We start from the raw sequence: 24,579 nt of genomic DNA on the forward strand, positions 1-24,579 counted from the left end.
CCCTATCCTAAATGGCGTCAAGCAATAAATGAGGAAATCAAAGCTCTTGAGGAAAATTCCACCTAGACACTTGTTCCCTTGCCACCTGATAAGCATTGTATAGGTTGTAGATTGGTGTATAAGGTTAAATATAAAATGGATGGCTCTGCGGATAGATACAAAGCTCAATTGGTTGCCAAAGGGTATACTCAACAAGCTGGAATCAATTTCTCTGATACTTTTTCTCTAGTGGCCAAGCTTACCACTGTGAGAGTTTTGCTCTGTGTTGTTGCTACTAGAAACTGGTGCCTTCTCCAATTAGATGTTAATAATGCTTTTTTGAATGGAGATTTGTTGGAAGAAGTTTATATGGAACTTCCCAAAGGTTACAAGTCAAAAAATTCTTCCTTGGTATGCAAATTGAACAAATCATTGTATGGACTTAGACAAGTTTTTAGGAAATGGTTTTGTATGTTCTCCACTACCCTTCTTAGTCATGGGTTCCATCAGTCCAAACATGATTACTCCCTATTCACCATTGGTTCAGGGAATTCCTTAGTCATTCTACTAGTGTATATAGATGACATCATCCTGTCAGGACCAAATCCTGCCTCTGTGCAAGTTGTTCAGACCCACACTACTAGAAAAATCCCTTTTACGATGGTTGTAACGCATATTCAAAGACGATTTTGAACCGTCTTCGAAGTCAGCGTCGTTAAAAGTCAAAAACTTTCAACGACAATTCCAAAAAAACCATCTTAGAAAAACATATCTTCCTAAGATGGTTGTCAGTTAAAAACCGTCTTAGAAAGTACACTTTCTAAAATGATTTTGTTTAAAAAAAATTGAAAATTAGTGAAGATTCTAAGATGGTGTTTAGAAAAACCTTCTTAGAAAAGAGAACCGTCTTAGAATGTCTTTTTAAAAAATAAAAAAAATTGTTAAAAATTTGAGAACTCTAAGACGATTTTCCCAAAAATCATCTTAGAATGGTATCCTTCTAAGACGGGTTTTTTAGAACCGTCTTAGAATGTATTTTTTAAAAAAATTAAAATAATTAAAAACTATCATAAAGGTATTATTAAATCGGTGTTTTAAATATCACATAAGTGAAGATCTATTTTATAAATGAATAGCGGCTACAACTATCCTTTGGCATGAAATTAAACTGAAGCAGGTTTCTAACCACTCGAACAATAATACCTACCATGATTAGGGGGACAATAACATGTAGGGAAAAAGGGGAAAAGACACTAAATTTCAGTTTATGTTGCATCGTATTGAATTCTTTTTCCTTTTTCTGTTTCTTAAAGAGATTAATAAAGGGAAAACTACACGAAAATTTTAGCTAAAATTATTTGCAATTTAGTTACAGAAAAGAACATGTTAACAATGATTAAAATATTTCCCCAGGTTTGTTGGGCACGAAAGCAATTATTAGAATGACTGTGGCTATTGTTATTTGCATCATCAACAATTCATGCAAAAAACTATTTGTTTGAGAATTGTGATATGGTACAATAACTATCAATCCAAACACCAAAGCATAGATAGGTCTTTAAACTAGCAACATCAAAATATTTAGGATAAATCACATCAATGACCCAAGATGGGTATCTGTCATACCCTAATTTCGTTCGGGGACCATCGTTTGATGGCATGCAACCTTCGCTTGACCGCCTTGAGGTACTTAACATCCATCGTTAGGTAATCCGCAAAGTTCCGCGACATTTTGGAAGTCAAAAAGAGGCATTGTTACGCAATCCGTAAAGTTCCGCGACATTTCGGAAGTCAAGAAGAGCCTTGTTGCGTAATTCGTAAAGTTTCGCAACATTCCGGAAAGGAGTGCATTTAGCAAAGGGAGGGGGTGAACTTATCAAGATCCTCCACGTTTTGTTGGAAAATGGTTTCCGGAGCTTCCGAGGCTTTCGTAACGCTTCGTAAAATTCCTGAAACATTGAGTAAGCCTAATTCACTTAATATTGGTGAAAGAGAAGATGAAAAAGAGGGAAATCAAGTCCTATATGCTTTCGTAAGGCTTCCGTAATGCTTTCGTAAAATTCCCATAACCCTAAATAAGAATATTTCACCTAATATGGGTGAGAAGGAATAGAAAAAAAGAAGAAAGTCAAGTCTGATATGCTTTCGTAACTTTTCCATAAATTTAAGAAAGAAGGGGTGAACTTATCAAAAGGGGGGTGCGAAGCAACCCAGCTTACCTGGGCGAGCTGGGCGGCAACCTCCTCTCCCTTTTTCCTATAAATAGGCAAAATGGGGTTGTTCCAAATATTCCACATCCCCCTGGCCATGCATTTCAGCTATTTTGGGTGAAAAAAATAGTTTCCGTGAAGAAAATTCAAGCCGAGGTGCTTCCGTAACGCTTCCGAGACGTTTCCGTGAGCAAATCCGTTAATGTTTTTCGTCGTTCTTCACCGTTCTTCATCCGTTCTTCGTTCTTCAACGGGTAAGTTTTCGAATTCGAGACTTTCAATTCATTTCTTGTTTTTTTAGCTTTCATCCTCATTTCGTTCATTTTCAGTTTTCTTTTCTTCTGTTTTTAACGCGCTTTAACCGATCATTTAAGCCGTTATCTCGCCTAATAAATGATAAAATGACTTTCAACCGATCATTTGTGTTGTAATCTCGTTTAATCACTGTTAAAAAAATCTAACCAATCGTTCACGTTGTAACCTCGGTGAAACCAAAGAAAAGCAAAATAATAATAAAATAATCAAAATATCTTGAAAAATAATAATAAAATAATCAAAATATCTTTGAATAAAATAATCAAAAAAATCAATCGGACGTTTTTCTTTGGAAGTTTCCTTGGATCAATTGACTAATAACCAAAGTGAAACTAAGGCTAAAATCAACTCACAAATCAAGCTTTGTCCGCAAAAATCACTAAAAACCGTTTTAAGGTCCAAACGCCTTAAACGGTCCTCTTTTCTTTTATCGGTTAACATGGACCGTTCAAAAGCATAAAATCAACATGTAACTTTACCGCTTTTTGCAAGAACTATGTAATTCTGATTTCCTCATCGCAATTGAGGATATGTAAGAGCAAAAGCCCTGCTTTTGTCGACCACCCCAAGAGATCGTTAATGGTCCAACGCCTTAATGTTTCTCTCCTTTCACAACCAAGAGATCGTTAATGGTCCAATACCTTAACGTTTCTTTCCTTTCAAAAAAATAAGAGATCATTAATGGTCTAACGCCTTAACGTTTCTCTCCTTTCAAAATCAAAAGATCGTTTAATGGTCCAACACCTTAAATGACCTTTTGTTCAGTTAAAATATATCTTGCAAAAAAAGATAAAAACAACTTAACCAACACTTAGTTCTCAAAGAACTACGTAGGTCTGATTTCCTTATCACCATTAAGGAATATGTAGGAGCAAGGGGAACACCCTTGTCGACCACAAAAAGATAAAAAATACAAAAAAGACATAAAAACGTAATAGGGAAATAAAACAAATTGAAGTCATATTTGCACACTTGATTAAAGGCAGTCGTCCCTTGGGATGGACGTGTGGGGTGCTAATTGTAGAAGCAAAGATTCATGATGAATCAAGAGTGATTCAAAGATGTTTTGATGATAACAAAGATGATAACAAAAGATGATGACAAAGGTGATGACAAAAAGCTCAAAGGTCAATCAAAGAAGAGTTCAAGATATTCAAGATAGAATCAAGAACACTTCAAGATTCAAGAGGAAAGTTGATTTCAAGAATCATGAATCAAGACTCAAGAGATCAAGATTCAAGACTCAAGATTCAAGAATCAAGAGAAGGCTTAATCAAGATAAGTATGAAATGGTTTTCTCAAAAATTGAGTAGCACATGGATTTTTCTCAAAACATGTTTACCAAAGAGTTTTTACTCTTTGGTAATTGATTACCAGATTGTTGTAATCGATTACTAGTAGCAAAATGGATTTGAAAAAGTTTTCAACTAAATTTACAACATTCCAATTGATTTCAAAATGCTGTAATCGATTACAATGTTTTGGTAATCGATTACCAGTGTGCTTGAATGTTGAAATTCAAATTCAAATGTGAAGAGTCACATCCTTTCACATAAAAGCTTTGTGTAATCAATTACACTGATTTGGTAATCAATTACCAGTGATTGTTTCTGAATAAAATCAAAAGATGTAACTCTTCAAATGGTTTTTGACTTTTTCAAATTGGTTTTAAGTTTTTCTAAAAGTTATAACTCTTCTAAATGGTTGTCTAGACCACACATGAAGAGTCTATAAAAGCAAGGCTTTGTTTTGCATTTCAATAATCTTGAATACTTTTCCAATCAATCTCTTACGATCCTTTACAAGCCTTGAATCTCTTTGAACTTCTTCTTCTTCTTTGTACCAAAAGCTTTCTAAAGTTTTATGGTTTTCTAAACCTTGAAAATTGTGCTATTCATCTTTTCATTCACTTCTCCCTTTGCCAAAAAGAATTCGCCAAGGACTAACCACCTGAATTCTTTTTGTGTCTCTCTTCTCCCTTTTCCAAAAGAACAAAGGACTAACTGCCTGAATTCTTTTGTGTCTCCCTTCTTCCTTGTCAAAGAATTCAAAATGACACAGTCTGAGAATTCTTTTGATTCTTCCCTTTCCCATATACAAAAGTGTTCAAAGGACTAACCGCCTGAGAATTCTTTTGTATCCCCATTCACAAAGTATCAAAGGTTTAACCGCCTGAGATCTTTGTCTTAACACATTGAAGGGTACATCCTTTGTGGTACAAGTAGAGGGTACATCTACTTGGGTTTGACTGAGAACAAGAGAGGGTACATCTCTTGTGGATCAGTTCTAGTGGAGGGTGCATCCACTAGGTTCAAAGAGAACAAGGGAGTGTACATCCCTTGTGGATCTTTGCTTGTAAAAGGATTTTTACAAGGTTGAAAGAAATCTCAAGGACCGCAGGTTGCTTGGGGACTAGATGTAGGCACGGGTTGTTGCCGAACCAGTATAAAAACTCTTGTGTGTTTGTCTCCTTCTTCCCTACTCTTTTACTTTCCGCTGTGCATTTAATTTCTGCTTTTACTTTCTGTTAAGTTTCTCTTCTACTACTCATTCTCTTAACAATTTAGTAAAAGCCTTAGTAGAGTAATTTTTTAATTAGTAAAGGTTTAGGAATAATTAATTCAACCTCCCTTCTTAATTATTCTGAGGCCACTCGATCCAACACTAATACCTTCCCTGTGCGTAAATATAACTCCCGAACCTTTCACACTTAAAGTTCGTAGACCACACCTTTTTCCGGTTTTTCTGACGTTTTTCTCGAATAAAAGTTGGTGGCGACTCCGCGCATTTTGCTCCCATGGAAGATGCTCCCGTGAGCCCCGCATCGCCCTCCCGCCGAAGGGTAGGTTGCGACAGTTGGCGACTCCACTGGGGACTACTGTTAGAGAGTTAGGCCAATCAATTAGTGTGCTTCCCTTACTATGACTTCCCTTTTGTCTTTTTTCCTTATGTTCTTGTATATATAAACTCTTTTGATGCTTTTAGTGTGTTTTAAAAATGTATGCATGAGGTAGATATTTATTCATTTGATGCACACAAACACCAACACTATGTGCACACACGGTGAGTTGAAAAGGGGCCCTATACCCGGGTCCATGGGAACATAAGGACTGGAGGTGAATCTGTGGTCATGCTAGGTCTCTGACTTGCTTGATAACAGTGAACCCGCATCTAGAGTTTTTCTCTTTGATAACATATTGTTGCTAGTAGTCCCTACTGCCGCAATATGTTCTTCGAAGAGGATGATACCTCTAGAGACCATCAAGAGAGATATGACCACCTTGGGAATTATCACTAAAAAGCCTTTTAGTTCCTCCCATTTAGGTCCCTAAAATAAGGGCACGAAGTGAACACGCTGCATGCCTTTTAAACACTGCCATGCATATAAATGTCATGTACGCCTTTGTTGTATGATTATTTGAGGATATTGCCATGCTGTTTACATCCCCCTATTGCGCTTTTGCGCATCTGCATCATGCATGCGTTGTATGTTGGTCTCATCTTTTGTCACGGGAAGTCGGAAGGTCCATGTCAACTGCACACATGGGGCACTGCGCCTCCGAATGCGCAAGTAAGAAGAGATGATTTTCCGGGCTCTCGTGTTCGTAAATGCATTCATATCATTCATCGCATAAGCATTTCTTCATGGCATCATGATGAACATATCGTTCCTGCATTTGTCCGTTATCATATTCCAGTATCACATTTTGCATGAGAAGGAATAGAAAAAAAGAAGAAAGTCAAGTCTGAAATTTTGAAATTTTTGAATCTGGGCCCTTCCAGAATGTTTTCGAAGCAGAGTTGCTTCCGAACAGCTCGCCTGGGCAAGCTTGGCGGCAACCTCCTCACCGTTTTTCCTATAAATAGGCAAAAGGGGGTTGTTCCAAATATCCCTCATCCCCCTGGCTATGAATTTCAGCTGTTTTGGGTGAAAAAAATTGTTTCCGTGAAGAAAATCGAAGCTGAGGTGCTTCCGTATCGCTTTCGAGACGTTTCCGTGAGCAAATCCGTGAAGGTTTTTTGTCGTTCTTCACCGTTCTTCGTTCTTCAACGAGTAAGTTTTCGAATCCGAGGCTTTCAATTCATTTCTTGTTTTTTTAGCTTTCATCTTCATTTCGTTCATTTTCGGTTTTCTTTTATTCTGTTTTTAATGCGCTTTAATCGATCGTTTAAGCCGTTATCTCGCCTAATAAATGATAAAATGAATTTAAACCGATCATTTGTGTTGTAATCTCGTTTAATCATTGTTAAAACAAAATCTAACCGATCTTTCACGTTGTAACCTCGGTGAAAACAAAAAAAAGCAAAATAATAATAAAATAATCAAAATATCTTGAAAAATAATAATAAAATAATCAAAATATCTTGAAAAATAATAATAAAATAATCAAAATATCTTTGAATAAAATAATCAAAAAAATCAATCGGACGTTTTTCTTTGGAAGTTTCCTTGGATCAATTGACTAATAACCAAAGTGAAACTAAGGCTAAAATCAACTCACAAATCAAGTTTTGTCCGCAAAAATCACTAAAAACCGTTTTAAGGTCCAAACGCCTTAAACGGTCCTCTTTTCTTTTATCGGTTAACATGGTCCATTCAAAAGCATAAAATCAACATGTAACTTTACCGCTTTTTGCAAGAACTACGTAGGTCTGATTTTCTCATCGCAATTGAGGATACGTAGAAGCAAAAGCCTCGCTTTTGTCCACCACCCCAAGAGATCGTTAATGGTCAAACGTCTTAACGTTTCTCTCCTTTCACAACCAAGAGATCGTTAATGGTCCAATACCTTAACGTTTCTCTCCTTTCAAAAAAACAAGAGATCGTTGATGGTCCAACGCCTTAACGTTTCTCTCCTTTCAAAATCAAAAGATCGTTTAATGGTCCAACACCTTAAATGACCTTTTGTCCAGTCAAAATATATCTTGCAAAAAAAGATAAAAACAACTTAACCAATGCTTAGTTCTCAAAGAACTATGTAGGTCTGATTTCCTTATCACCATTAAGGAATACGTAGGAGCAAGGGAAACACCCTTGTCGACCACAAAAAGATAAAAAAAATACAAAAAAAGGCATAAAAAGACATTAAAACGTGAAAGGGAAATAAAACAAATTGAAGTCATATTTGCACACTCGATTAAAGGCTGTTGTCCCTTGTGATGGACGCGTGGGTGCTAATACCTTCCCCGTGCGTAAATACAACTCCCGAACTTTTCATACTTAAAGTTCGTAGACCACACCTTTTTCCGGTTTTTCCGACATTTTCCTCGAATAAACGTTGGTGGCGACTCCACGCATTTTCCTCCCATGGAAGACGCTCCCGTGAGCCCCGCGTCGCCCTCCCGCCGAAGGGTAGGTTGTGACAATATCATTTCGCAGTCATTTTTTGACTTACATGGAAATGATGTGTCTTGAACAAAAAATTGGAAAAGAAAGATAGCAAATAGCCCAGTTCCAAACAGACCTATGTATGCAAGTACTGCAATTATATAAAAAAAAAAGAAAAGGAGAGAAAAAAAAGGTAATCAGATTAGATAGAAGAAAATACTAATACAACAACTTAATAACAATCATCAAACTTGTAGCAGTTTTAACATTTGAAAACAGGGAAGCCAATAAAAAAGCCAATGAAATTTGTAAATCTATATAGATGAAATAAAACACAAATTGGATATGGCAAGAAAACAGTTACACAGTACACTGGTTGCATTCTTACCAATGACTGAGCCAAATATCACAAAACATTACAACATGTAGACAATGGATATGGCAAGAAAATAACCATACGAAATCATCTAATATGGCCCGTCTCCAACGCCATGCATTTTCATCATGATTCTTAAATTTTGTTGCTTGTCATGCATATACTAACATCAAAATAGTAAGTTTCCAATATGGCCCGTCTCCAAGGCCAATAAGTTATTCTCGCATCAATGATAATGCTTCCCTGGCCCATTAAATATGTCACAATACATTATCCCTATGGACTAAAGAAAGCATGTGCTTACGTTTTTCTTGTTTCCAAAGTAGTAAGTTTTTTGCCTTAATTCATCTTCTTTACCATTTCACCAACAAAAGCATTTTACACCCTTTTGGGTCCTTCGCCACATCCCACATGGATATATACACAAGTACAATAAAAATTAGCATTTTAGATTTATTTACTTTTTTATGATTAAAAAAAAAATATCACAAAAGTGTAATATCACATATGTTTGTGTGTGAGTGTACGTATGGGTGAAGATTTACTTTGTTCTAAGATTAAACTTTAGATGCTTATATATATATTATTTAATAACTCAAGAATCAAGTCCGCTTCCTCTTTGTCCTTCATCTGGTATCACAACAACAAAACATTAGAAACCCCTTCTTCCTTAAAAATATGGAAAGTAACAAAAAAATATCACACTCAGTAGTACCCAATCTATGCGCAAAAACTTAACATTATTAACACCTCCAATAGAACATGGCCTATCGCAATCGTGGCTCTAACCAACTTGGGCAATCTTTCAAAGATAGCTCACACACGAGAACTTGAGATTCAAACTCCCACCAGGAAGCTCTATCGTATCCCTACACTCCAGTATAAATGATTGCAAATGCAGGGTTGTTAGTAAGGGTAGATCAACAGATGAAAAACCGAATGAAAAATGGTTCCTATTTAAGCCCCTAATAAGTTTGAGCACCACAAGGGTTTTGCAATTGAACAAGGCTGAGCATCTTAGTTAGAATAGTGAGACTTTCATCATAAGTTGAGCGTTGGTTTGTAGTTTTTTAAGGCAACGAATGCATGTGCGTGGAGATTGGGGTTTAAACAAAGGTTTAGTAGACATACCTAATAAGGAGGATGTAGATGCCATGTTCGAACCAGAAACAGGATAGCTTCTGGCGGTGAAGAATCCAAGTCAATCTCATGAGCAATGAACACCTGTGCCTCTGTATCTTCACTGGCTTCGTGGGGATCTCCATGGTGATGGAGGCACGGACAGAGAGAGAGAGAGAGCAAGGAGGAGAAAGAGATTGAAAAGAAGATGAAAATAAGGAGTGAGAGAGAACCCGTTCACATTCCCTGAAGACATTGTATTCTCGCATTCTACGTCGGTTCTATAAGAATCGATGTCGTAATTCATTTTCAAAGACAATTTTGATATAATCCTCTTTGAAAATTTCTAGTTATTTACAAAAATGTCACCACTTATGACATCATTTTTTGTACAACTATAATAAAACTTTCGTCGTAGAAGACCATTTTTGTGGTAGTGATTTTATCATTTTATAAAAATAAACTCTATTTTACTACCTATCAAATGAATAAATAAAACATTTTTAAGAACATATATTTATTTTATTTGTCTCTTTATTTATTTAATTCCAAAATCTTCATTATTTTTCTAAAACTCTATTTATTTTAAATATAATCCTTTTTAATTTATTTTACGAAAAAAATGGGGTGTTTAAAAAGGTCGACAGAGACACATGGGGTTTGGAGTTAGGGAGTGGTCCTTGGAAGAGGTGTTAGGGTGGTACTTTAAGAGTTGAAGCTTGAGTTGCATTTGATATATTTTGTGTTGAAACAACAAGATCTATAAAATAGAAAGATAAAAAAAAGGTGAAAGCTGGGTTGACCCATTTCCCCTCAACTTCCAACTTTTGCAAATAATAAACAACAAATGAATAAAAGGAAATGAAATAACATTGGAGATAAAATAAACCCTAAAGCCTCTTCATATACCGAAGCATCATTGGGAGCATTTGAATATGCAAGAGCAATGTTGCCATAATAGATATCCTAGTTGTGAAGAGAGTGAGGATGAAAGAGAAGAGAACAAATGAGAAAGTGAAGACTAGAGTATAGAAAAAAAAAAGGAGAGAGCAAGTACAAGAAGAGAAGGAGAGAGACCAAGGATAAGAGAGAAGAGAACAAGGATTAGAATGAGAGAGATAGAGAAGACAACTATCATGGAAGATGATGACAACAAAAGTAAGGCTGACAACTGTGCATGTTTAGTATTCTAAAAAAATGATGATGACGTATGCAAATATTAATGCAATTGGTATTGACTCGCTACAAACAATCAAAAGTAATGGTCCCTTAAACTACATCTTCAATCGGTCCTCAAAGAATCCGTCCATTTAATATTTAGATGAATTAACTGGACCTCATATTAAAGAACCACATTTATTATTTGTAGAAGCAAACTTCATGATGAATCAAGATTGATTCAAAGAAGTTTTGATGATAACAAAGGTAATGACAAAAAGCTCAAAAGTCAAGAACACTTCATGATAACAAAGATGATGATCTCAGGAATCAAAGAATGAGTTCAAGATTGAATCAAGAACACTTCAAGGTTCAAAGAGGAAATTTGATTTCAAGAATCAAGAATCAAGTTTCAAGATTCAAGTTCCAAGAATCAAGATCAAGATTCAAGACTCAAGATTCAAGAATCAAGAGAAGACTCAATCAAGATAAGTATTAAAATTTTTTTTCAAAAACTGAGTAGCATATGAATTTTTCTCAAAACCTTTTACCAAAGAGTTTTTACTCTCTGGTAATCGATTACTAGATTATTGTAATCGATTACCAGTAGCAAAATGATTTTCAAAAAGCTTTCAACTGAATTTACAACATTCCAATTGATTTCGAAAAGCTGTAATCAATTACAATGTTTTGGTAATCAATTACCAGTGTGCTTGAACGTTGAAATTCAATTCAAATGTGAAGAGTCACATTCTTTCACAAAAAAGCTTTGTGTAATCGATTACACTGATTTGGTAATCGATTAGCAGTGAAAGTTTCTGAACAAATCAAAAGATGTAACTCTTCAAATAGTTTTTGACTTTTTCAAATTGGTTTTAAGTTTTTCTAAAGGTCATAACTCTTCTAATGGTTCTCTTGACCAGAAATGAAGAGTCTATAAAAGCAAGGCTTTGTTTTGCATTTCACATCAATCCAATCTATCAATCTATACATCTATCTTTTCCAATTCATTCTTTACACAAGCAATTTTTTCACATTGATTTCTGAGTCTCTTTGAACTTCTTCTTATTCTTCCTTTTGTCAAAAGCTTTTCAAAGTTTTTTGGTTTTCCAAACCTTGAAAACTTGTGCTATTCATCCTTTTCATTCCCTTCTCCCTTTGCCAAAAAGAATTCGCCAAGGACTAACCGCCTGAATTTTTTTTGTGTCTCTCTTCTCCCTTTTCCAAAAGAACAAAGGACTAACCGCCTGAATTCTTTTGTGTCTCTCTTCTCCCTTGTCAAAGAATTCAAAACGACACAGTCTGAGAATTCTTTTGATTCTTCCCTTTCCCATATACGAAAGATTTCAAAGGACTAACCGGCTGAGAATTCTTTTGTATCCCCATTCACAAAGTTTCAAAGGTTTAACCACCTGAGATCTTTGTCTTAACACATTGGAGGGTACATCCTTTGTGGTACAAGTAGAGGGTACATCTACTTGGGTTTGACTGAGAATAAGAGAAGGAACATCTCTTGTGGATCAGTTCTAGTGGAGGGTACATCCACTAGGTTGTTCAAAGAGAACAAGGGAGGGTACATCCCTTGTGGATCTTTGCTTGTAAAGGAATTTTACAAGGTTGAAAAGAAATCTCAAGGATCGTAGGTAGCTTGGGGACTGGATGTAGGCACGGGTTGTTGCCGAACCAGTATAAAAACTCTTGTGTGTTTGTCTCCTTCTTCCTAACTCTTTTAATTTTCGCTGTGCACTTTAATTTCCGTTTTTACTTTTGGTTAAGTTTCTTTTCTATTCTTCATTTACTTAACAACATAGTAAAAGCCTTAGAGGAGTAAATTTTTAATTAGTAAAGGTCTAGTAATAATTAATTCAACCCCCCCCCCTTCTTAATTATTCTGAGGCCTCTTGATCCAACATTATTCAATAAATTAAAATGTTTTTAACACATTGTTTGACTTTGTCAAACATAAATGCATTGTTTAGTTGAACACATATTTGGAAAGGGGTGGTGAACCTTAAAAGTAATTAAGCTCTAGTATTAAGTCTTAGTTTCAACGTTTATCCAAAGAACTAAAACTTATGGAAGTGTCTTAGGATCTCAAGGAAGAAGCAAATGCCCTAATTATTGTGGTTATAAATGGTTAAAAATAATGGTTGGTCCACCGAAAACCACATCTTAAACTGGTCCTTGAAGAATCCATAAATTTATTATTCAAAACTGAAATTCTGATACTGGGGAGAGATGTCGTACAGGATGTCACGACATCACGCTTCAGAACATGCAGATTGTGTTTGACTGTATGAACAGATTAAACAAGTAGATAACACAAGAGAATTGTTAACCCAGTTCGGTGCAACCTCACCTACATCTGGGGGCTACCAAGCCAGGGAGGAAATCCACTAAAATAGTGTTAGTTCGAAGATCTAACAGCCACTGTTTACAACCTTCTCACCTAACCACTACCCGTGCGACCTCTACCTAAGAGCCACTCTTAGATATGAGAACCCCGCTCACTCCCTCTCAATCACACTCCCGTGTTTACAATTAAATCAAAGACACACCAGAGATTGCTCTCTGAACAATAGAGATCAACTCTACACAAACTACAGAGATCAACTCTACACAAACTACAGAGATCAACTCTACACACTATAGAGATCAACTCTACACACTCAGGTCCAACACTTGATGTTAGAGTAACATCAAGGTGGCTCACAAAACACTCAAGTCCCAAACCTCACAAAATAACTCTTCAATCCCGGACTTGGTACAGAACTCGTGCAGCCTTCATGTTTATATAGCAGTGTGCGTTTCTGGGCTGCAACTACTTGTGCTGGATGAGATCTATCATTTTCCTGAAAATCTGCGCTTAAAGATCTAAAAGATACAGTTTGATCTTTTAGTTTTTATCTTTAATCTTTAATCCCTGAACGAACTCTTCTACTTTGAAATTCGAACTTTAATTATCTTTTAATTCGTTCCTAAAGATAGATCGTCTAATCTGTTGCTAACTGCACAATAATCTGTTAAAGAGATAACAGATTTATGTGTCCAGTATTTTCGGGCCGGATGTCAGGACATCGTGTCCGACATCGTGAATCCTGCAGCTTCATTTGACTTTTATCTTGCCTTGTGCATTGTGCAGCTCCTCCAGTGTTTTCGGGCAGGATGTCCAGGACATTGTATCCGACATCGTGGATCCTGCAGCTTCAATTCTTCATTTGACATTTTATCTTGCCTTGTGCATTGTGCAGCCCGATCTTATTCCTTGACACAACGTTGGACATCATGTGCAGCAACTCCAGCTTTCCTACATTGTCTAAGTGCTTATGTTTTAACAAAATCTTAGCCAATCTTTTAAACACTCCGTAGAGCTAAGCACTAACAATCTCCCCCTTTGGCAAATTTTGTCTAAAACATACTTAGACACTTCCTGAGCAGGTACGAGCAGTTATGCAAGTGGGATCAGCAACTTCCATTATCAGAGTAATCAAGCACAGCGGAATTGGTAATGGCGACAGCAAAATTCTGCAAGTTGCAAGTCGTTTCCAGGATGTCAAGACATCTCACGTGACATCAGCGTTCTGCTCCCCCTGTCTCCATGCTCTTACTGCAGCAACTTCTATCAGCTACTAGTCTTTTCCAGGATGTCAAGACATCTCATGTGACATCAGCGTTCTGCTCCCCCTTACTGCAGCATCTTCTATCAGCTACTATTACACCAGTCATCATCAGCAGCAGCAGTCTCCCCCTCAGGATCATATACATACAACTCCCCCTCAAAATCATGAATCATGCATACATCGTATCCTACTTCTCAAAATCATACATCATGCATAACACTACTATTGCATACATAGTATCCGACTACTCAAAATCATGCATGATAATACTATTACTCCCCCTTTTTAGACAGAATTTGACAAAAGTAGAATGCATGAACTTAAAGTGCAAATATTACAGACCAATAGTAATCAATTGTTCAAAGGGACATGCCCCTATAGCTAGTAATAGTAAAAACAAAAATAAAGGTCTGATGGTCATGGGGTGGCTTCAGAATCATCATCATCTGATTCTGTCTCTTCTGCTGCATCTTCCTCTTCCTCAGCTGCCTCTTCTTGCTCAGCTGGATCTTCTTCTTCCTCAGCTGCTTCACCATCATCAATGCCACTGTCTGTGAGTCTTTCGATCAGCCGTTCCAGCTCCATTTTCTTCTCTGTGGTGGCTTTGATGGTTGCTTCCAGCACCTTGCATGTGTCCTTGAGTTCAGCAATCAAGGCATCCTTGGACACAGCTCCTGAAGCAGCAGCTTTCCCTGATGTCGAGACATTGTCTGGGACATGTGTCCCCTCAAACAGTTTGTAATGCAGGGATAGAGGAGATTCTCTCTTCATCACAGAGTCAATGTTGTTTAAAATATTTGGATGTTGACTCAACATAATGCCACACAATACAGTTGGGAAGGCAATGGGTAATTTGACAGCAAACGATTCTGAATGCTTAACAGTTTGATCAAAAATATAGTTTCCAAAATTAAATTTGGACTTGGTTCCAACAGCATACAGAAATTTACCCAAACCTGTGGCAACAGTGGAAGTGTGATTGGTGGGTACCCAGTTTGCAGCGCCAATCCTATGCAAGATTGCATACTTCACACTTAGCTTCCCTGCAGAAAGCTTCCCTTTCTTTGGCCAATGCTGGACCTGTTTGGCAGTGATTTCCTTGGCAATTTGATGCTCAGAAACAGTAATATCCACCACTCCATCTGTAGGTCTGCCCAGGTATTTGTTGATTACAGCAGGGGAGAATCTAACACATTTTCCTCTGACAAATACTTTTTGATACTCATCACTCTTTCTGTTTGTTATGTCAGAGGGAATGTTGACAATAAATTCCCTGACTAGACTTTCATAGCAATCTCCCAACTTGGTGACAGTTTTCATCAGTCCTGCTGCCTTGATGAGGTCCATGGTCTCCTTGCAATCCAAGGCATCTCTTCCCAGTTCTCTTTCAACCGCAAGTCTGCGTTGATACACATATTTCCACTTTTCAACATTGCCAATGGAGTGGAAAGAGATGTTGTCCAATGGTGCATCAGGAACATTTCCAGGCACCTTTCTCCCAGATTTCTTGGCCCTCATTGATGTCGAGACATCTAGTTCGACATCATCATCAGAATCGGATGAGGAAATTTCTTTCCTCTTCTTGGAGGGGATTGCAACCTTGCTCCTTCTGGATGTGGTAGGAGTGATTGGAGTGCTCTTCTTCTGGGCCATAGTTTTGATTCGTCCAGACCTCTTGATGGGGGTTTTTCCCTTTCTGCTTTGTAGTCTTTCTGCAATGCCAGGTGCCAACTTGTTGGCAATGGGTTCCTCATCAGATTCTACCTCTTCAAGATCAATGAGGTCACCTGGAGCAGGTTCTGGTGCCCTTGGTGCAGGGGTCTTCTCTGTGGCTTGATCTTCTTCTTCTGTTGATTCCTCTTCACTGGGTGAAGGGAGGGCTTCAGCATTTGGAGCGGAAGATGTTGGAACATCTTTATCAACATCAGGCACAGAAACATTCGGGGTGGAGGATGTTGGAACATCTTCACCAGCATCAGGCACAGCAGCATTTTTCAGAATGTTACTCACAATACTGCGGATCTTCTTATCCATCTCCGGGTCTACTTCCCTAGGACTTGTTGCAGGGCTAGGGTTTTCAGAAATCTTCACTCCCTGTTGTCTTTTGGGAACCAGTTTCTCAGGGACAGGAGCTTGGCCAGGAATCATTTGTATGGGTTGGATGTTGAATTCAGGTTGTTCCTGGTGCGGAGATGATGGTACAGAGGGTGAGCCAGGAGCTGCAGTATCTTTTGGTGAGGTAGCCATGGAGAAGCAGAGCTTTTGAAATGGTTTCGTGAAAATCTGAGAGCTGTTGTGGAATGCTGAAAACAAGATTACCACTAAACTGTAAATTTGAATGCGGAATGTAGAGGGACGTGTGAAGCAACGGTCAAATCTGTTTCGGCCCAGTAATGAATGTGCTATTAACGTTTGAGCACATTCAAATAGAAGTAATTGCTATAAGTCTTCTAGCAGACAAACGCCCAGCTTGCCCCTCAGTTTTTCAAACTGATTTGCATCCAATGCCTTTGTGAAAATATCTGCTATTTGTTCCTCAGTGTCCACATGCTCTAGTGTGATAACTTTATCATCAACAAGCTCTCTAATATAGTGATGTCTAATGTCAATGTGCTTGGTTCTGCTGTGTTGAACAGGATTTTTAGAAATATTAATAGCACTCATGTTGTCACAGTACAATGTCATGACATCTTGTTCGACATTGTACTCCTTCAGCATCTGCTTCATCCAAATTAGTTGTGAACAGCTGCTTCCTGCTGCAATATACTCTGCTTCTGCAGTAGATAGGGACACACAGTTCTGCTTCTTGCTGAACCATGAAATAAGATTGTTGCCCAGATAGAAGCATCCACCTGAAGTGCTTTTTCTGTCATCTGCACTTCCAGCCCAATCAGCATCACAATACCCAACCAGCATTGAATCTGAACAATGACAGTACATAATCCCATAGTCACTGGTGCCATTTACATATTTCAGAATTCTCTTTACTTGATTCAAGTGACTTATCTTGGGATTGGCTTGATATCTTGCACAAACACCTACTGCATAGGTGATGTCAGGTCTGCTAGCTGTTAAATATAGTAAGCTCCCAATCATGCTTCTGTACAGACTTTGATCAACACTGGTGCCAGCTTCATCCTTTGACAGCTTCAAGTGAGTAGGTGCAGGTGTTCTTTTATGGCTGGCATTTTCCATCCCAAACTTCTTGACAATGTTCTTTGCATACTTGCTTTGTGAGAGGAATATGGAGTCTTCCATCTGCTTCACTTGGAGTCCCAGAAAATAAGTCAGCTCTCCAACAAGACTCATCTCAAATTCAGATTGCATCTGTTGGACAAAATGTCGAAGCATCTCATTCGACATTCCTCCAAACACAATGTCATCAACATATATCTGTGCTATCATCAAGTTTTCAGCATCTTGTTTGACAAAGAGAGTCTTGTCAATTCCTCCCTTCCTATACCCTTGCTGAGTAAGGAATTCTGTTAGCCTTTCATACCAAGCTCTTGGAGCTTGCTTCAATCCATAGAGAGCCTTCTTGAGCCTGTATACATGATCTGGATGAGTTGGATCTACAAATCCCTTTGGCTGCTCCACATAGGCTTCTTCATTCAGGTATCCATTCAGAAACGCGCTCTTCACATCCATCTGGAACAGCTTGAATTTGAGGATGCAAGCTACACCAAGTAACAATCTGATGGACTCAAGTCTAGCAACTGGGGCGAACGTTTCATCAAAGTCTACACCTTCAATCTGAGTGTAGCCTTGAGCAACAAGTCTGGCCTTGTTTCTGGTTATAACACCTTCTTCATTGGTTTTGTTCTTGAAGATCCACTTGGTGCCAATCACATTAGTTCCCTCGGGTCTCGGAACTAGCTCCCAGACTTCATTCCTTTTGAATTGCTCCAATTCTTCTTGCATAGCATTGATCCAGAACTCATCAGTCAGTGCCTCTTTCACATTCTTGGGCTCAATTTTGGAGACAAAGCATGAATTGGAGACAATCTCAATCTCCCTTGATCTTGTAGTGACCCCTCTGTTTGGATCTCCTATAATCAGCTCCTTGGGATGCATCTTCTGGATTCTAATGGAGGGTTTCTTGTCAGGTTGGTTGATGTTTGGTTCATCTGTAGCAGAATCAGAGTTTTCTGCATTTTCTGCACTTTTAGCTGTATCTGCTACATTGTCTCCCGATGTTCTGACATCTTCTTCGACATCCTTCTTTCTTGCTGGAGTTAGATCATCAACAACCACATTGATGGATTCCATCACAGTTCTGGTTCTGGAATTGAATACTCTATATGCTCTGCTGTTTGTAGAGTATCCCAGGAATATTCCTGCATCACTCTTGGGATCCATCTTTCTCCTTTGCTCTCTATCTGCCAAAGTGTAACATGGACTTCCAAAGATGTGGAAGTGCTTGACAGTTGGCTTCCTCCCTTTCCAGATTTCATACAGTGTGGTTGGAGTCCCTCTTCTAAGTGTGACTCTGTTGTGGATGTAGCATGCTGTGTTCATGGCTTCAGCCCAGAGATTATAGGGAAGTTCTTTGGCATGAAGCACGACCCTAGCAGCCTCTTGCAAAGTCCTGTTTTTCCTTTCAACTATGCCATTCTGTTGTGGTGTAATGGCTGCAGAGAACTCATGAGTGATGCCTTCAGATGTGCAGAATTCAGTGAACCTGCTGTTTTCAAACTCTCTGCCATGGTCACTCCTGATTCTCTTGATGACACAGTCCTTTTCTCTTTGAAGTCTTAGACTCAACTCCTTGAATACTTCAAAGGTGTCTGATGTCTCTCTGATAAAGTTGACCCAGGTAAATCTGGAGAAATCATCCACAACAACATAGGCATACCTCTTTCCTCCAAGGCTTTCAACTTGCATAGGCCCCATCAAGTCCATGTGAAGTAGTTCCAGCACCCTGGAAGTGGTCTGATGTTGAAGCTTCTGGTGGGACATCTTGACTTGCTTTCCAATCTGACATTCACCACAGATTCTGCCTTCTTCTATTTTCAGATTGGGAATGCCTCTAACAGCACCTTTGTCAATGATTTTCTTCATACCTCTTAAGTGCAGATGTCCAAATCTTTGATGCCATATTTTGACTTCATCTTCTTTGGAGAATGGACATGTGGAGGAGTAACTGGTTTCTTGAGGTGTCCATAGGTAACAGTTGTCCTTTGACCTGCTGCCCTTCATTAGAACTTCACTCTTCTCATTTGTCACCAAGCATTCTGACTTTGTGAAGTTTACATTGAATCCTTCATCACACAGCTGACTGATGCTGATCAAGTTTGCAGTCAGTCCCTTCACCAGCAGTACTTTGTCCAGACTAGGAAGTCCATCATGGACTAGCTTTCCCATTCCAGTGATCTTTCCTTTAGAGCCATCTCCAAATGTCACATAGCTAGTGGAGCAAGGTTCAATGTTCACCAGGAATTCTTTGACTCCTGTCATGTGTCTGGAACAGCCGCTATCTAGGTACCAATCTTCCTTAGCTGATGCTCTAAGTGAAGTATGAACAACAAGACTAACAGTCTTGTGTTTTGGAACCCACACCATCTTCCTTCCGCTGTTGCTGCTTTGAGTTCCATGATGTGGATGGCCATGTAAATGATAGCAAAAGGGCTTTATGTGACCATACTTGCCACAGTAGTGACACCTCCACTTCTTTCTTTTGCTCTTTTTCTGCTGCGTTCCAAGATGTCGAGACCGATGTTGTGACATCGTGGCTCCAGTGCTATTTTTGGCAGGAACAAATCCTGTCATGGTTATTCTGCCAGCAGATTTATGATTAAACCCAAGTCCTCTCTGGTTTCCAACATTCTTCCCAAGCTGTAGCACCTCATCAAGCATATCTGAGCCTTTATTCAGCATCTTTATTGATTTGGTCATGTTTTCCAGTTTAGAGTTCAGAAAACCGACTTCTCCTTTAAGCTCAGAGATCTCCTCTTCATGTGCCTCCTTCTCAGCCTCCAGATTTGCAATGACCTTCTTTAGTTGTGCTTCTTGCTGAAGAATCTTCTCACTTTTGATGCATAGTTCTCTATAGGATATAGCAAGCTCATCAAAAGTGATTTCACTATCTGTATCACTTGAATCTTCAGCAGATTCAAATCTCCCAGTGAGTGCATTCACATCTCTGTCAGAATCACTTTCTTGTTCACTCTCTGTATCATCAGACCGACATACAGAAAGTCCTTTCCTCTGCTTCTTGAGATGAGTGGGACATTCAGCTTTGATGTGTCCAAAGCCTTCACACCCACGGCATTGAATTCCTTTGCTGTGACTGGGCTTTTCATCTGACCTTTTCTGGTATTCACTACCTTTCCTGATGTCGAAAGGGATGTTCCGGACATGTGGTTTCTGCCTCCTGTCCATTCTGTTCAGCACTTTGTTGAACTGTTTTCCAAGGAGCACAACTGCATTAGTCAGCCCTTCATCAGTATCCAGGTCATACTCATCTTCTTCTCCTTCATCATTGGACACGAACGCCAGATTCTTGCTCTTCTTTTCAGCCCTATCCGAGAGTCCTAGCTCAAAGGTTTGAAGGGAACCAATGAGTTCATCCACTCTCATGTTGCAAATGTCTTGGGCCTCCTCTATTGCAGTGACTTTCATGTCAAATCTCTTAGGCAAGGATCTGAGGATCTTTCTTACCAGCTTTTCATCTGTCATCCTTTCTCCCAAGGCAGTGCAAGCATTGGCAATTTCAAGAATGTTCATGTGGAAGTCATGAATACACTCTTCCTCCTTCATCTTCAGATTTTCGAATTTTGTAGCCAATAGTTGCAATCTGGACATCTTCACTTTGGAGGTTCCTTCATGAGTGGTTTTCAGGATCTCCCATGCATCCTTGGCCACTGTGCATGTGTTGATCAGTCTGAAGATATTCTTGTCAACTCCATTGAATAGAGCATTCAAAGCTTTGGAGTTTCCAAGTGCCAATTCGTCTTCTTCTTTTGTCCAGTCTTCTTCTGGCTTCAATTCATCAGTGGGCTTTCCTTCTGTGTCCAGCATCATGGGATGTTCCCAGCCTTTGATGACAGCTTTCCAGGTTCTGCTATCCAGTGATTTGAGGAAGGCCACCATCCTTGCTTTCCAGTATTCATAGTTGGTTCCATCCAGAATTGGTGGTCTGTTCACTGGTCCTCCTTCTTTCTCCATGTTCATCAGAATTTATCTCCCTAGATCTCACTCAGTGATTTCGAGTGCCTGCTCTGATACCAATTGAAATTCTGATACTGGGGAGAGATGTCGTACAGGATGTCACGACATCACGCTTCAGAACATGCAGATTGTGTTTGACTGTATGAACAGATTAAACAAGTAGATAACACAAGAGAATTGTTAACCCAGTTCGGTGCAACCTCACCTACATCTGGGGGCTACCAAGCCAGGGAGGAAATCCACTAAAATAGTGTTAGTTCGAAGATCTAACAGCCACTGTTTACAACCTTCTCACCTAACCACTACCCGTGCGACCTCTACCTAAGAGCCACTCTTAGATATGAGAACCCCGCTCACTCCCTCTCAATCACACTCCCGTGTTTACAATTAAATCAAAGACACACCAGAGATTGCTCTCTGAACAATAGAGATCAACTCTACACAAACTACAGAGATCAACTCTACACAAACTACAGAGATCAACTCTACACACTATAGAGATCAACTCTACACACTCAGGTCCAACACTTGATGTTAGAGTAACATCAAGGTGGCTCACAAAACACTCAAGTCCCAAACCTCACAAAATAACTCTTCAATCCCGGACTTGGTACAGAACTCGTGCAGCCTTCATGTTTATATAGCAGTGTGCGTTTCTGGGCTGCAACTACTTGTGCTGGATGAGATCTATCATTTTCCTGAAAATCTGCGCTTAAAGATCTAAAAGATACAGTTTGATCTTTTAGTTTTTATCTTTAATCTTTAATCCCTGAACGAACTCTTCTACTTTGAAATTCGAACTTTAATTATCTTTTAATTCGTTCCTAAAGATAGATCGTCTAATCTGTTGCTAACTGCACAATAATCTGTTAAAGAGATAACAGATTTATGTGTCCAGTATTTTCGGGCCGGATGTCAGGACATCGTGTCCGACATCGTGAATCCTGCAGCTTCATTTGACTTTTATCTTGCCTTGTGCATTGTGCAGCTCCTCCAGTGTTTTCGGGCAGGATGTCCAGGACATTGTATCCGACATCGTGGATCCTGCAGCTTCAATTCTTCATTTGACATTTTATCTTGCCTTGTGCATTGTGCAGCCCGATCTTATTCCTTGACACAACGTTGGACATCATGTGCAGCAACTCCAGCTTTCCTACATTGTCTAAGTGCTTATGTTTTAACAAAATCTTAGCCAATCTTTTAAACACTCCGTAGAGCTAAGCACTAACACAATGAATCACACCTTGTATTAAAGACTCGCTTTTATTATTCAAATAAATTAACGCGTCTTTAAGGTATTGTTTGACTTTACCCTAAAAGAGTAAGATTACAATAACACCCCTTGTGGTTTCTTGAAATTACATATAATACTCCTCATTTTTTACACCAACACTAAACCCCCTTGTATGAACAACATTGCATTGAGACTCCTTACAAATTACATTATCTCCTATTAAATGTTTACAAAACCTGACACTGTGTACCCCTAGTAGGGGTTGTTGTAATAGTAAACAAAGTAAGAGAATTAGGTGTAATTTTTAAAAAGTTATCAAGAGGAGGTTTTGCTCTAATTTACCCAAACTAAAATGCATTTGTTTAGCTGAATGTGTATTTAGGAAGCAATGATAAAATTTAAGTGCCATTAATCATGAAAGAACCAAAGATCTAACTACAATGGTTATAACAAAATACATTGCTTAATCAGAATAATTTGCTTGTTTAAATAAAGTTATACGTACTACATAAACATAAAAAGAAAAAAGATTTGAAAGTGAATATAAAGTAAAATAATTCATTTCAATCATTGGAGAAAATTAATTATTAATATTCTAGCATATTCATTGTTTGTTGATCATATAAATATAATATCAATTATGGATTTTCTCATTAACATATAAAATTGTTTTTCTTAATTTGTATGAAAAAACTTCAAGTGTCAATTATTTTGAACATGGAGGAAGCATGTTACAAGAAATGTGTTATAAGATGTGCCGACATCAATCATAATGACATATATTTCAATTGTATTATAATTACAAAATTACTTGAAAAATATTTATTAATAAAGTCTTCATTGACAGTCAGATTTAAATTTACAATCCTGTAAGATATGATTTTAATCAACTGGATTAGTTTTTGTTTGCTATTAACAATCAGTATTATACGCAATAATGATCCCAGATTAATGTTTTCCACCGATAAGAAATTTATGTCTCCTCAAACAAACATTAATGTTTCTATAAAAATAAAAATAAAAACTAATAAAAAATTACCGAGGTAATTGGATTTAGTACAAGGATAAAGAATTAAGAGTCGCGAGGGTCGGGGGATCAGGGAGAAAATAGAGAAGCAGAAAAAAAGTGTATGAAACTGAAACTATTATTTGAGAGAGAGAAAGAGAGTTCATTCAACACTTCTTGTTTGTTTCCTCTTCAGCGCTTCCTTTTATGCTTAATCATCCACCACCCATAGCTATCACAACTTTGAAGCAAGAATTCTTCTCATATTTCCAAAATGGAATTTAAGCAACATGAGGAAACTGAGTTGAGGATGCCTACAGCAACAACGAGTCACAACGACTTCGGAATACTGCCCTCAAGTTAAGGAGAAGAGGAGCCAGTGGCGGCGGCGATACTAGTGGCGATTCCAATGACCCCAACACCACCCACCCTGTTTCAAAAACAATGACAATGAGAAGTATCATGAGTGCCTTAAGAACCACATCGTCAAAATTGGCGGCCACACACTTGATGGATGCATCAAGTTCTTGCCTCTGGGCGAGGAGGGAACCCTGGACGCGCTAAAATGCCTCGTGTGCAACTGCCACCGAAACTTCCATCGTAAGGAGACCCCCAATGACACCTACATGGTGCCTTACTACCACCACTCGCCGTTGCCGTTGGCAGCGTACAATGGGGAGCAAGTGGGCTACCCCCGTGTGCAAGGGCAACAATGCACCACACTGGCACTCCCCTCCAGATCAAGGGGCAGTGGTGGGGCCCAGTCCTCAAGGGAGGACATGGAGGCAGTGTCAGACCCAACGAGTGGTGCCACTCCTCATGGCGGGTCCAGCAAGAAGCGTTTCAGGACTAGGTTCACCCAAGAGCAAAAGGAGAAGATGTTGGCCTTTGTAGAAAAGCTTGGTCGGAGGATTCTTAAGCACAATGAGAGTGATGTGCAGGAGTTTTGTGCCCAAAGTAGCGTCCAGCCTCATGTGCTTAAGGTGTGGGTGCACAACAACAAGCACACCTTGGGTAAGAAGCCCTAGACAGAAAAAAAAAATCCAGCCCCGTTACCTCTCTC

At 38.7% G+C, this 24,579-nt stretch overlaps 1 protein-coding gene across 1 annotated transcript; it reads left to right on the forward strand.

Annotated features, from left to right (window-relative positions):
- The first annotated feature begins 135 nt into the window (after nt 1-135).
- LOC114375195 (zinc-finger homeodomain protein 2-like) lies at nt 136-24,544 on the forward strand. Its single transcript, XM_028332964.1, has 2 exons — nt 136-390; nt 23,975-24,544. Exons 1-2 carry the CDS (start codon nt 136-138, stop codon nt 24,542-24,544), a joined length of 825 nt encoding a protein of 274 aa, XP_028188765.1.
- Nucleotides 24,545-24,579: the final 35 nt, after the last annotated feature.

Source organism: Glycine soja, chromosome 2, assembly GCF_004193775.1.
Source record: "Glycine soja cultivar W05 chromosome 2, ASM419377v2, whole genome shotgun sequence".
NCBI lineage: Eukaryota > Viridiplantae > Streptophyta > Magnoliopsida > Fabales > Fabaceae > Glycine > Glycine soja.